Genomic DNA, 14,390 nt, shown 5'->3' on the forward strand with positions numbered 1-14,390 from the left:
GCTGCTCTAGGTAAATGCTGGGGGGACAGGGGCGCTGCAGGGAGCTGGCGGGCAGCAGAAAATAGCCCCACGGGCCGCATGTTTGAGACCCCTGCTCTATTCCCATAATTTCTGCTGAAATTATCATCCGAAGCTTCAGCTAGTGAAAAAACAATTACAATTAAGTGACATGATGCTCTGATAAGCACATCCTCACAATTATTCTTCCTAGAGCGGAATGTTGTCGGTGCACAAACAGTGGCTGTTGGGAAGGGACAGGGATTGCCCTGGGATTGTACAGATAGTTTATGTAATCAGTACACTGAAAAAAATTGGTCAGAAAGATTTTTATTATGTACAGGTACATAAAAAGTAAACCAAAATGCTTTTGCAACTTTTTGAGCAAATTAGAGGTACCTCACTGTGTTAATTAATATAATAATTGCCCGAGCAATTAAAAAAAAACAACAACTTTACACGGTAGCTCAAATAAAAACAGCAAATTTCGGATCCAATAATACTATTACCATTATATCCAGATTTTAGTCTAAGCAGAGGGCATTTTTAAGCTTCTATTTTAGCTACCACAAAGGTCCACTTTTAAGCCTCCTTAAGAAAACAGCATGGAAACAGACCAATCAAGTGGTGTTTTTATGTATGAAAAAACATGGCTGAGTCTGCTGGAGCAGCACAGACCAAAGGTGGATTGAGAGAGCAAATGTTGCACAGGAGAAAACAGGTAGAGATCTGTCTTGCAGCGCATTGAGAAATCACTTATTCTGCAAAAAGAAGGTGTTTGTCCTAAGAAGAAAGTGAAAGCCACTTCAGGGCCGGTGTAAAAGTGACTGTTAAGGGGAGGGAGCTTACAGAGTTCTGGAAAAGCTTCTGGAATTAAAAAGTGAAACTGAAGATTTCAAAAGTTGAATTAATCCTTCATTTCCAGTATACTCAGTAAATGCTTGAACTGCAACCTTTAGAATCTTGGTGACAACATTTAACCTTTTAAAAAGAAATAAAAGTCTTATCAGCAGTGAAAAACTCATAAAACACGAAGAAGGTCCAACGTTATCCTTGATCGAGGGATATCAATATTGAGTACTTTAACTTCCACTCTTTCTCCAGGGCCCAACCCAAGACTTCTTCTCTTCTTGGCTTTAGAAAGTTTTGTTTCTGTTATGTTCCGAATTGGAATCAATCCTGACTTACCAACACCAATATCAACAAAAACTCCAAAGAGAGTAGCGTTCTCTACTTTTCCAGTCAGAACAGTGCCAATGCTCAAGTCTTCAAGACAAACTATGCTTCTCTTGAAATCAGGTTTCTCAAAATCTGTCATAAAAAACAAGAGATGAAAATCAAGTTTCTGAAATAAGATACTGGAAAGACAACAGTACAATTAAACTTGTGCTGTGGATCACCTCTAATAGGCAGCCTCCTACTTTCGGAAACTAACTGAAAGTTTTCAGAGTAGCAGCCGTGTTAGTCTGTATCCATAAAAAGAAAAGGAGTACTTGTGGCATCTTAGAGACTAACCAATTTATTAGAGCATAAGTTTTCGTGAGCTTATGCTCTAATAAATTTGTTAGTCTCGAAGGTAACTGAAAGTAGCTCCAGGATTTCCAATACATTTTCATTTGGCTTTCATATAAGCATCACCTCTACCAGGCAATGGATTTTCTTCTATTTTGCTAGCCCCTTGGCTGGTCACTTAAAACAGTTTATACTATATGGAGAACCAGGTATAGTGAAACCTATGGCAAGAGGCTACCGCAAGAGATCAACAAAAATTGATTGCCTGATAGGGTTTTTAACTAATGGCTACATAGTGTACTGAAAGCCCTGTAAGCATTTGCTTGGGAGAAGGGTTTTCTCTTACAGGTGATTCTTAGCACAGATTTATAATCATACACACGGTTATATTTTAGTGCACATAATTGTACATAGTAAAGTGAGTATTCAATTGAGGTAGTCTGGTGATACCACTAAGCAAAAGGAAAGTCACTCGAATAGCTTATTCATACCCCCATGCCCAGAGATGGCCCTATATGCTCTCTACTCATTTATACCAGTTTGACATCAGTGTAATTCCACTAACTTCAAGGGAGTCACTCCTCATTTACACTGATGAGAGTGGAGAAGAAAACACATATACTTTTAAATGCACAATGTTGGTATTCAAGCCTATACAGTAGAGTATGTGGGAATGGATAGGACTTTTTTTTCTCCTATTACTTACTTCTCAATTGTTGATCCTTCACCAAAACCTCTTTCCTTTTGTGCTAGCCTTGATACCTGCCCTTCTGCCCTCCCCTACAGCTGTCTTTCCTCTTCCTGATGCACTAAGCTTGTTAGTTTAGCAGAAGTAATATACTCAATTTACCAGAGAGATTCTAAATTTCACAAAAGTTAGACTGGGATTTTAATTTGTTTTCCCCTTTGTCTTTTAAAAAATAAAACACAAGTTAAAGGCCTAAAGCCAAAGCTCACTGAATGGGAGTCTGTGCGACTGCAGTGCATTTGGATCAGGCCCTAAGATATTACACAGATTGGTGGTGGCATCAGTAGACCCTGAATGACATTGAAGTTTCCACTGAAGGAATGCACCTAATTACTTGACTCCAAATCAGTTAATCCTTTTGTAATATTACACTGCGCAGAGGTATTTCAATGCAAAAAGAAACTAAATAGCTGCTCAGGTCACTGGCAGGGATGAGACTGGGAGAAGCCATGGGAACCATTTAATGTTTAAAATGCTGCTTTTTGTTCCAGCTTGGCATGACCCAGGGTCTGCAGATTGTCCACTGTTACCTGACCAGCCATTTAACTGCTGCTCTAAGTTAGCTCCTTTGTGCAAAACTCTGAGATTTACTCCCCGGGGAGTACCTTGGTTACTAGAACATTTAAAAATAGATATTTTTTAAATCATCTTTCTAGTTCCCATCCCCAAATAGTTTTTCCTGTTTCACATTCCATTAAACTCATTGAGGAGCATTAAGCAGCCAACAACAGAGTATTTCAATTCAAACTGAGGGGAGCACTTTAGAAAACTAAACTACAAGGAACAAGATATAACAAACTGAGGAAAGGGGAAGTTAATAGTAATGAATATAAATCAGAAGCTAGGAATCGTTGAAAATTGATTAAGGAAGCACAGAGACAAGGAGAAATCTATGGCCAGCAGAGGTAAGGAAAAGAAGAAGGAGTTTTTAATGTATATCAGGAACAAAAGGAATCCTAACAATGTTACTGATCCATTATTAAATGGAAATGGTAGGAGTATTAATAATAATGCGGAAAAGAAATAAATGATATAGTCATATCATTTAACACTCTTTCCATTCCAGTAGCCTCTCAGGAGGATGTTAAACAGTAGATACTGAAGTGAGACATTTTTAAATCAGCAGGTCCAGATACCTTGCATCCAAGAATTTTAAAAGAGCTGGCTGAGGAGCAACCTGGACTGTAAATATTGATTTTCAAAAAGACTTTGAACAATAGGGAAGTTCCAGAAGACTTTAAGAAAGCTAATGTTGTGCTAATATTTAAAAAGTGTAAACGGGATGATCTGGGTAATTATAGGCCTCTCAGTCTGACATTGATCCCAGGCAAGATAATGGAGAGATGGATATGGGACTTGATTAATCAAGTATTAAAGGAGGGTGATGAAGTTAACGAATCAACAATGGTTTATGGAAAACAGATCCAGTCAAATTAATGTGATCTTTTCTGATGGGATTACAAGTTTGGTAGATAAAGATAATAGTATTGATGTCATATACTTAAACTTCTGTAAAGCGTTTGATTTGGTATTGCATGACACTTTTATTAAAAAAACTAGAAAGATAAAAAATTAACATGGCACATATTAAATGGATTAAAAATGGTTAACAGATAGATCTCAAAATGTAACTTTAAACAGGGAATAATCAATTAACAGGTACGTTTCTAGTGGCGTCCCACAGGGATTGGTTGTTGGCCCCATACTGTTTAACATTTTTATTAATGACCTGGAAGAAAACAAAATCATCACAGATAGTTTGCTGATGACATAAAAATTGGGAGAATGGTGAATAGTGAAGAGGATAGCTCACTGACACAGAGAAATCTGGATTGCTTGGTAAACTGGCACTAGCAATCCAGCTTTTTAATATGGCTAAATGTAAATATATACATCTAGGAATACCGGCCATACTTACAAGACAGGGAATTCTATCCTGGGAAGCAGTGACTCTGAAAAAGATTTGGGGATCATAATGGATAATCAACTGAACATGAACTCCTAGTGTGATGCTGTGGCCAAAAGGGCAAATGCAATCCTTCAATGCATAATAAGGGGAATCTTGAGAAGGAGCAGATAGCTTATTTTACCTCTACATTTGCCACTGGTGTGACCATTTCTGGAATATTGTGTCCAGTTCTGGCACCCACAACCCAAAAAGGATGTTGATAAATTGGAGAGGATTCAGGGAAGAGCAATGAGAAGGATTAGAAAACATCTCTCATAGTGCAAGACTCAAAGAGCTCAGTTTATTTAGCTTAACAAAGAGAAGGTTAAGGCGTGACTTGATCACTGTCTATAAGTACCTACATGGGGAGCAAAATTAAACAGTAGCAAGCCTCCAGGACCAGGTGACTGCAGATAGCTAATGTAAGCCTGATTTTTACAAAAGGCTCCAGAGGCAATCCTGGTAATTACAGATCACTAAGTCTAACTTCAGTACCAGGCAAATTAGTTGAAAATGTAGAACAGAATTATCAGACACATAGATGAACGCAATATTTTGGGGAAGAGTGAACATAGCTTTTGTAAAGGGAAATCATGCCTCACTAATATAGCAGAATTTTTTGAGGAGGTCAACAAACTTGTGGACAAGGGTGATCCAGTGGAAATAGTGTGCTTGGACTATCCGAAAGCCTTTGACAAGCTACCTCACCAAAGGCTTTTAAGCAGAGTAAGTTGTCATGGGATAAAAGGGAAGGTCCTCTCATGGATCAGTAACTGGTTAAAAGATAGTAAACAAGGGTATGAATAAATGGTCAGTTTTCATAGTGGCGAGAGGTAAAGAGTGGATTTCCCCAAGGATCTGTACTGGGACTGGTGCTGTTCAACATATTCATAAATAATCTGATACAAGGGGTAAACAGTGTGAAGGCAAAGTTTGCAAATGATACAAAACTACTCAAAATAATTAAGTCCAAAGCTGACTGCAAAGAGTTACAAAAGGATCTCATAAAACTGGGTGACTGTGCAACAAAACAGCAGATTAAGTTCAATGTTAAAAATTGAAAGTAATGCACATTGGAAAACATAATCCCAAGTATATATACAAAATGTTGAGGTCTAAATTAGCTTTTACCATTCAAGAAAGAGATCTTGGTGTCATCATGAATAGTTCTCTGAACACATCTGCTCAATATGCAGTGACAGTCAAAAAAGCTAATAGAAGGTTAGGAACCATTAGGAAAGGGATAGATAATAAGACAGAAAATATCATAATGCCACTATATAAATCCATGTTACGCCCACACCTTGAATACTGAATGCAGTTCTGGTCGCTCCATCTCAAAAAAAGATAGGTTAGAATTGGAAAAAGTACTGAAAAGGACAACAAAAATTATTAAGGAAATGGAACAGCTTCTGTATGAGAAGTTAAAAAAACGGGGACTGTTCAACTTAGAAAAGAGACGACTAAGGGGGGATGTGATAGAGGTCTGTAAAATCATGAATGGTGTAGATAAAGAGAATAGGGAAGTGTTATATACCCTTCGTATAACACAAGAACCAAGGGTCACTCAATGAAATCAATAGGAAGTACTTTTTCACACAACGCACAGTCAACCTGTGAAATTGATTGCCATGGGATGCTGTGAAACCTAAAAGAATAACTGGGTTAAAAAAAATTTAGGTAAGTTCATGAAGGATAGGTCCACCAATGGCTATTAGCCAAGATGGTCAGAAACACAAGTACATGCTCCCCATGTGTCCCTAAACAGCTTACTGCCAGAAGCTGGGAGCGTACGACAGGGGATGGATCACTTGATAAATTGCCCTATTCTGCTCATTCCTTGTGACGCATCCGCTATTGTCAGAAGACAGGATACTAGGCTTGATGGACCACCTGTGTGACCCAGTATGGCCATTCTTATGTTCTTAAGGCATACATTTTACAATAGGCTAGTTCAGTTCAAAACATTTTAACAATGGGTTAGTTCAGTTCAAAACAAACAAAATCCCTGTCTATATTAAGAAAACCATTTCTGAGCACGATTGCTACTAGCACAGTTTCCAGGCACAGGCATTGTCTACAACAGATTGTTCCAAAAATCTTCCGCCATTATACTACCATTGGTGCATTCAAATTTGAATGTTTGCATTAAGAACTGTCATTTATTTTGGTGTTGAGTAACACAATGTATTTTTATGTTTATTGCTAGATAGTCCATTTCACTGAAAATTAGACATTAGAGGTCTAGAATTAAATTACTACATGATAGGAAATGGGTTTCCAGAATTATTAGTGGGCTGCATTTATAAATAACTATAATGAAGCAATGAAGCAAAACAATAAAGGTTGAGAGAGTGGAAATGTATTTTTCTCTTTAAGCATCAGTCTACTATTTATTATTACATGCCTGTATTTTTGTTGCCTACCTTTATCTCTTGCAATTGTGAGAGGACAGAGCGTATCCACTGTAAGGTTCATTGAACAACTGCACCTCCTGATATGTCCCCCTCCTCTCCTACGCCCTCCTCACTCTCCCGCACCCTAAACTGTTTTGCACTGCTATGAAGATCTAACCAGTGTGAGTCATGAGCCATGTACCCCAATAAAACTTTTCTCCGAGGAGTGTGTGACCCAAACTTCCAATAAATCAGAATCTTACATTACTATTCCATAGATCTTTATTACTAGTGTTTTTAGTCGTCTCATGCTTCTCCCACAATAGCCATCAGTAGATTTAATCAGTGTAGTCAACATATTACAACTGTCTTATCTGTTAAAAGCCTTGCAGCCCACCTTCCGATGGCTCAGAAGGTCATGATTTAAGACAGGATTCACACTCCTTAATTACCGAGCCAGCAAATACTATCTGACTGACTGCATGCTGTAGTACATTCTTCTCTGTTCGACAGGATAAAGGGAGGGAGTCAGTTGACCTACACATCCACTAAATCTACTGCCAGTTTAGAAAACATCTAGTTTAAAAATGAAACCCAGAACATTCTAAATTCCGGACTACAACAAAACTACCTTTATAAAGCAAGGCATTCAGTGTTTACCTGTTCGGAAATCAAAGCCTTCCGGTTGAGTCAGACCATCAATGATTATTTGCAGTGTATGTACTGTTGTATTTAGTGTTTTTGCTGCTCCTTCTATTCCTTCTTTTTGAATTACAGCATTTACTTTTTGTTGCATATCAGGTTTTCCTATATCATTTGGGTTTCCTCCAATGAAAGTTAAAAACCTTGAGAATTAAAACAAAAAAGACAATAACCTGTAAGATCATAAGAGATATTTATATAGTCCTCAGTGAGGATTGAAATCTTGCCAAGTTTAAAGTTCAAACTATTTTTGAGCTTTTACATGCACAAAAACATCTTGTTTTTAAAAAGTAACAGTAAAAAAAGCTTATTTCTTTCACCTTAGCATAACTCAAACATTCTGCACTTCTCCATTCACCTTCACACTGAGGCCAAGCATGTAAAGTTTGAGTCTAAAATAACTTTTTCTGAAGGATATGAAGGACTGAATAGAAGGTTCAGAATAGAATCCGCTTCTCAGGCTTAACTTTAGGACTTGCTATCCATGAACCCTATTATTTCCAAAAGGATTTCCTATATTCATGATGATTTTATCCCAAAATTAATTAAATATTTACAGAAAAAAATGCAACTTACCATGAACATTCCATCAAAAAGTAAAAATTTCATCATTTTGTAATTCTTTTAATGTGACTTTTAATTAATTCAATTAAAATGAAAATACAGTGAAGATAAGATAATATTTGCAAATCTTACAGAAGTACGAAGAATCTTTTCTGGTTCTGAATTTTGTAATTTAAAGAAGAGGATGAAAAAGCTTTACAAAATAATCTGTCGTCCATGAGCTACACATAAAAGTTGGCCAATTATAATTAAGTGTTCAGATACTAACAGAATAAAGTCACACAAGGGTCGCTATTTGACTGATGTATTTCTTAGTCCACCAAATCAAGAAACTGCATATGTTGGCTTAATTATCTAAAACTGAAAGTAAATATATTATATTCAATAATAAAGATATAAACACCCTGACCACAGTTCTTGGGTTTTGAATTCTATAGTAGAGACATACACAATGCACAAGAGCATTGTTAGTTTATACGCATAGATACTGAAGGAAATTAGCTGAAGAATATGCTCACAAACAAAGCATACATTTTTATGCTGTGTCTTACATAACATTTATTTTAGCAGTGACAATGGCTAAATATCCTCAATATCAATAAAAGGATGAGAAATTCAAAACGAGGGGTCTTTAAATACTTTTTCTATTATGAAAAACAATGCAATATTATGTTTATTAAATGAAGCTATCAGTCCTTTTCTTAAAACTATTCACCACAGATGCCTCTTAATTGCTTAGTCTTGGTGTTCTGTAAATAGACCTTTTTCACCAAATAGAACTCTACTCGTTCAGGATTCACATGGGGTTTGATTATGCCTGTCCTTCATGAAGGTGCACAGTAGGGCAATTGGAAGGAACATGAAGACTTCCTCTGCTCTTGCATGTTCTCCATAGCAGCCAGGCACAACTGCAGTCCTTGTGCTCTAGGAATCACAGGGGTCTGCTCCCTCCACTCTCCCCCCGTAGGGTTCGTGGCCCTATCCCACACCTCTGCACCAGCCTGTAGAACAGAACCTGCACATAGGATGGGGGAAGAATGGAAATATGCTACACTCCACAAAGTGGTGTAGTAACCCGCACATCCCCTGCACAACAGGGAACTGTAGGATGCATTCCACCCCCACAGCCCCAAGACAATGTAACTGGTGGTGGTGTGGGTTGTCTGGACTGGAGGGGAAAAGAAAGGTAGTGGCTCTTTTAATGGTTCCATTCCCCTTTGGAGCTGGATGGGAAGGCATCACCTGAGCTGGTGGGCAGGCCGGTAGGGCTCAGGTAAGCCACTGGCCCTGAACACCTGTGAGAAGGTATATAAACTCTGTCTCCCCTCACACCCAGATGAGCACCACCTATCCCTGCGGTTTTTGGTCTGCTGCTGGCATAGTGGTAGTCACCTTTTTTGGGACTGGAAAGGAATTTTTCCCTCACTGTCAGATTGACCAGGGCTGGATGGTTGGGGTGGGGGTTTTTTTGGCCTTCCACACAGCAGCTCAGGGACCCTGGGGTAAGTCAGGAAGCAAGGTTTTAGTTGTCACAACTTAGCAGGTGTTCAGTGCTGGTACTTATTCCATAGGAACTGGAAGTGAAGTTAGGGAAAGGCATACCCTAAAGAAGCTGGGGAACAGGTTTGGGCTCCTAACATCTGGTACAGTGAGAAGACAATCGCCTTTCCCCAGTCCCTTAACAAGGTGCGGGTGCCAGGGACCAGCTGTGGAGGGTGGGGGGACTGATGGCAGTCCTACAATAGGTAGAAAAGATTAAGGATGGAATCATGAGCAGCACTGTATGAATTATTGCCGTATAGTTCCCAGATGAATTAAGTTAATAAAGTTGTGGCCTAATTAAACCACATCCCTTGCATCTTGTCTTTCTTCCCGTATCTCTGGGACAATGCATTCTGGCACTCCCCTGCAGCTGTACACCTCCACTCTGCTCCCAATGCAGGGCTGTGCCTTAAAGGCACAATTGAGATAAGTATTTTGTTCAGCATGAAGTATTATATTTCTTCTACCTGAGGGGGTCTACCTGACAATATAATGGATAGCCCTCCTCTTACGTGGCCTATCTTTGTATCTTATGTCTAGTTTTCTGCCATTAAGATAAGCTAATGTGTGAATCACTGACTTCCTCCCTTGAAACCAAAGACATTGCACGTCTAATGATGCAACTGAATGTGCCTTCTGTTCAATAGCTATTAGTGCATGCTTTTGTGCTCATGGTATAGCCACACCATTTTCAGAGGGGGGTTGAAGAGATAAATATATGCCAATCTAATTACTATACAATGTTGCAAATCTTAAACCGATATTAATCATGGGAGCGACTTATTTTCTTTTTCAGAAAATGAAAACAAAGGAATATTAATAAAGGTAAAATGGCCTAGTTGAAGTCAGTGGCTAAACTCCCATTGATTTTAATGAGGCCAGAACTCCCCAGAACAGGGAATCAAGATTGATGAATTCTATTCCCAATTCTTCTACTGATTTACTATGTGACATGGCCAATTCAGCCAGTGTCTCTCTCTCAGCTGAAATGTGGATAATGTCCCCTACCTCATAGAGGTAGCTTAAGCAAAGGGATACGGTAGGTTTATAAATTATAATCTTAAATGTTTTTTGTCTAGATTCAAGTAACACCTAAGATTATAACATCTGAAAATTATTAGATAAAGTTATTTTCTCTATTTTTCAGGTTATTTTTGCCTTTGAGTATAGTCAATTTCACAGCGTCCCGCTTGTAGTCAGTGTCAATCAGCTTCCCCTGTTATTGTGGCTCTTTCACACAGTAACAAGGGAGAGAAAAGCATTACAAAAAAAATAAATTTGAAAATGTGGCTAAAAAACCACTAAAACCAGTACAAGAATTCAGTGACAGGCATTGGCCCCTGAATCCTCATTTTTTTTTAACTGAACAGATTTCAACTTTTGGTGTCGCTTTACTATTTCTTAAGCATTTTAACTGGTTGGATAACAAAGTAAAGTATCAAAGCAAATGTAATTTTTATCAACATCATTATTGTTGTTCACGTAAGCATATTATCTTAAACCGATTGTAATTGTTATCCAAAAGAAGGGCTGTATCCAAAGGAAGCAGCTCTACTAAGATGATAAAGGACATGTACTATTCTCCCTCTACCTACAAAGAACATTAATGGGGGTGTATAGACAATACTGAAAATTTATGTAGGTCTGCGCAGTGTGCTCTGCACAGCACAGCTGAGAGAGAGCTGCTGACTGTTAAGTGCTGAAAGATGGACAATGCCACACCAGAACACCAGTGACAGGCAACAGCTGCCTGAGCTTTGACTGACATGGCAGATGTAACATGACAATCCCTACAAACAGCCAGCCTCCTGACTCAACGTTCTAAATAATATATGCTTCACAAAGCAGACCTATAAACAAGTCTGCTGACATTCGTGCACTTGGCTTTATTTTATCACAAATGGAAATTCAGCTTGAGTACCTTCAAGTAACATTTTTTCACCATTAGAATTTCATAGAAGTGCATTTATATTGTAAATCGATAACAGGGTACACTTCACTGTTAATAAATGTAACCACGTGGAACGTTCACAGATGTACAAAAAAATTATGTACAGATCTTTCAAATGTGTAGATAATGTAATCAGGATGTACAGTATTGTGTGCAGATTTTGGGGAAGAAAAACAGTTAGTAAGAAATAGGACTCTGAGTAAGACCAGGAGCCTGATCCTTAAATCTTTATTCACACAAGTAATTTTTGGTTTTGGAATCCCATTGAAGATAATGGACTACTTGAATGAATAAGGCTTACTCATATGAGGGACGATGGTAGGAGTCAGGTCCTAAATTACCAATCATAATTACCTGAATCATTTAATACAGTTAAGGTCATGAACAGCAATTTGGTTCCAGTTTAGGAAGGTACTTAAGCAGATGCCTAACTTTAAGCATGAGACTTACCACTGACTTCAATAGAGATATTCATGTTCTTAAAGTTACGCATCTGCTTCAGTACCTTCCTGAACTGGGGGTCTTTTCAGAGGAACTTGTCTTTGCCTAAATTCCTTTCATTAACAGCTCATAATACTGACAGCTATGACAAAACTAGAATCTCCGCAGTATTATAAAAATGCCCAACACCAAAAAATATAAGCACCTTCAATAGAAAAAATAAAATTCTTATTTTAGAGATTCTCAATCCTTTAGGTCCTGATGAGAAACTAGATGCTAAACTATTTCCATGTAAAGATATTACCTAGTGATTATCGTGATTACAGATGTAATTTTTAAAAAGAGACTATTTAATCTGGTTATATATTTCATATATCATTTTTCACTCAAACATGTGTGCCTTGAGGGCATTTAGAACAAAAATCAATATAAAGGACAAAGCTCTCGCTCAGCAGTAATGCATTGTATTGATCATCAATATTTTTAAATGTCATTGCTTAAGAACAAAAGTTAAATGCTCTCTTATTTAGAAAACTTTCTTAGGGTTACTGCAAGGTCAGAAAAACTATAGTCAGACAAGAAAGATTATGATATGGTTAGAAAAAATAAGAATAGACTGTGTGACAAGCAACTTCCCTTACTATGGTTTTAGTTATGTTAAACACTTAATGTGGACGATACTATCTTTGAAATCATAATTTTAACAAGTTTGTAATTGACAGTTCCAGTGCTGCAAGAAAGCAAATTATAGACCCCATAATAAACAATCTCCCCTCCTCTAAGTATTTTCTTGTGTATGCATATGAGTAAAGTAACAAGTTCTAATTAGTAGTTGATCTAGTTTAGCAGCAGCTATCATCTCTCTCTAAAAACCCAATAATGTTTAAAAAGTTCCACAAAAATTGATATGGAAAAGGTGAGATTCTTCATAACTTTGATCAATCTTATAAAGTAGGACATATTGCCTCCCTGTCCTCAGATACTGAATGTTTGAGTTAATGATGAATCCTTTTCATATAAAGGAACGTCAACTGAGGTAAAGCTACCAGAATCTTGTTTTAAAAAAGAAAAAAAAAATCAAAACTGCAGGAGGTTAGCGCATACGACTCCAAGCTCTACAGCAAGCTTTCATTTCTACAGCAGCCTTTGGGGGACGTGACAGAACACGCAGAACACAGTCCTGGCTAAGTCACTGATGTTTTTATTTAATACATAATTTCATCCACCTTACTCAGATCAAGTAAAAATGTAGCATAGATGTAACAAATAAGCACATCATGCACATACACATCTGCATAAAATTATAACGCAGACCTTGCAGTGCTTAAAGAAAACGCAAATTTTTGAACAGAATGCAAAGATCATTAGAAAAAGCAACAATTATTTCCAACAGAGAGTTGCAGTGCATTTAAAAACTATTTTTAAACAAGAAGAAACTTCTTTGTGATATACAGTAGTTCTTAAAGCTACATAAGGGTTTTAGTCACAGTCATTCTGTTTTATGTTATCATTTCCAGCAACACGACTTAAGAGCTGAGAGTACTGGGTTCATTACATGAAAGCAACATGATATCCCATTAAATCTGGTCATAGTGCACACATGAATTAATGGAGATGCAACACTATCACTTCTAAAACAAAACTTTGTATTAGCATGTGCAAAGTTAGATAGAATGTATATATTTGCCAGTACCAAACAACAGTTAAACTATATGGACCAAACAGTTATAAATATTTAGTAATAGTTTTGGGTAAAAAAATGCATTTTTAATTTATAAAGCAAATTAAAGATTTTTGTAGCGTTGCTAAAAAACAACACAACAATATAAATCCTCACTATTTCAACTACTGAATTGGATTATATAAATGTCATGTAGTATTTGTATACTAATCTAAGCGAAGTTGGTTGCTGAGTCCAAAATTAATTTCCAAATATATATGAAAATATATAAATGGGTTAGACAAACACACTTGTATGAATATTTAACAGATCTTGATATTTATATCTATGGATTTATTAGGGCTGTCAAGTGATTAAAGCGATTAATTGCACTGTTAAACAATAGAAGAATACAATTATTTAAATATTTTTGGATGTTTTCTATATTTTCAAATACAACACAGAATACAAAGTGTACAGTGCTCACTTTATATTTTTTTCTGATTAAAAGTATTTGCACTGTAAAAAAACGAAGAGTAATAGTATTTTTCAATTCACCTAATACAAGGACTATAGTGCAATCTCTTTATCATGAAAGTTGAACTTACAAATGTAGAATTATGTACAAAAAATAACTCCACTCTAAAATAAAACAATATAAAATTTTAGAGCCAGCAAGTCCAGTCAGTCCTACTTCTTGTTCAGCCAATTGCTCACACAAACAAGTTTGTTTACATTTGCAGGAGATAATGCTGCCTTCTTCTTGTTTATTTCACCTGAAAGCGAGAACAGGCGTTCTCATGGCCCTGTTGGAGCCGGCGTCGCAAGATATTTACTTGCCAGCTGTGCTAAAGATTCATATGTCCCTTCATGCTTCAACCATCATTCCAGAGGACATGCGTCCATGCTGACGATGGGTTCTGCTTGAT

At 37.2% G+C, this 14,390-nt stretch overlaps 1 protein-coding gene across 3 annotated transcripts in view; it reads right to left on the reverse strand.

Annotated features, from left to right (window-relative positions):
- Positions 1-220: 220 nt before the first annotated feature.
- The window catches only part of SRBD1 (S1 RNA binding domain 1), a 217,030-nt gene continuing 202,860 nt past the window's right edge, over positions 221-14,390 (reverse strand). For all 3 annotated transcript variants that reach the window (XM_074947140.1, XM_074947139.1, XM_074947141.1), the window contains 2 exons: positions 7,262-7,446; positions 221-1,308 (listed from right to left, as the gene is read on the reverse strand). In XM_074947140.1, the coding sequence (XP_074803241.1) occupies positions 1,019-1,308; positions 7,262-7,446 (475 nt within the window). In that variant the 3' untranslated portion in view covers positions 221-1,018. The remainder of the gene's footprint in view (positions 1,309-7,261; positions 7,447-14,390) is intronic.

The sequence above is a fragment of the Natator depressus genome, chromosome 3, assembly GCF_965152275.1.
Source record: "Natator depressus isolate rNatDep1 chromosome 3, rNatDep2.hap1, whole genome shotgun sequence".
Lineage (NCBI taxonomy): Eukaryota > Metazoa > Chordata > Testudines > Cheloniidae > Natator > Natator depressus.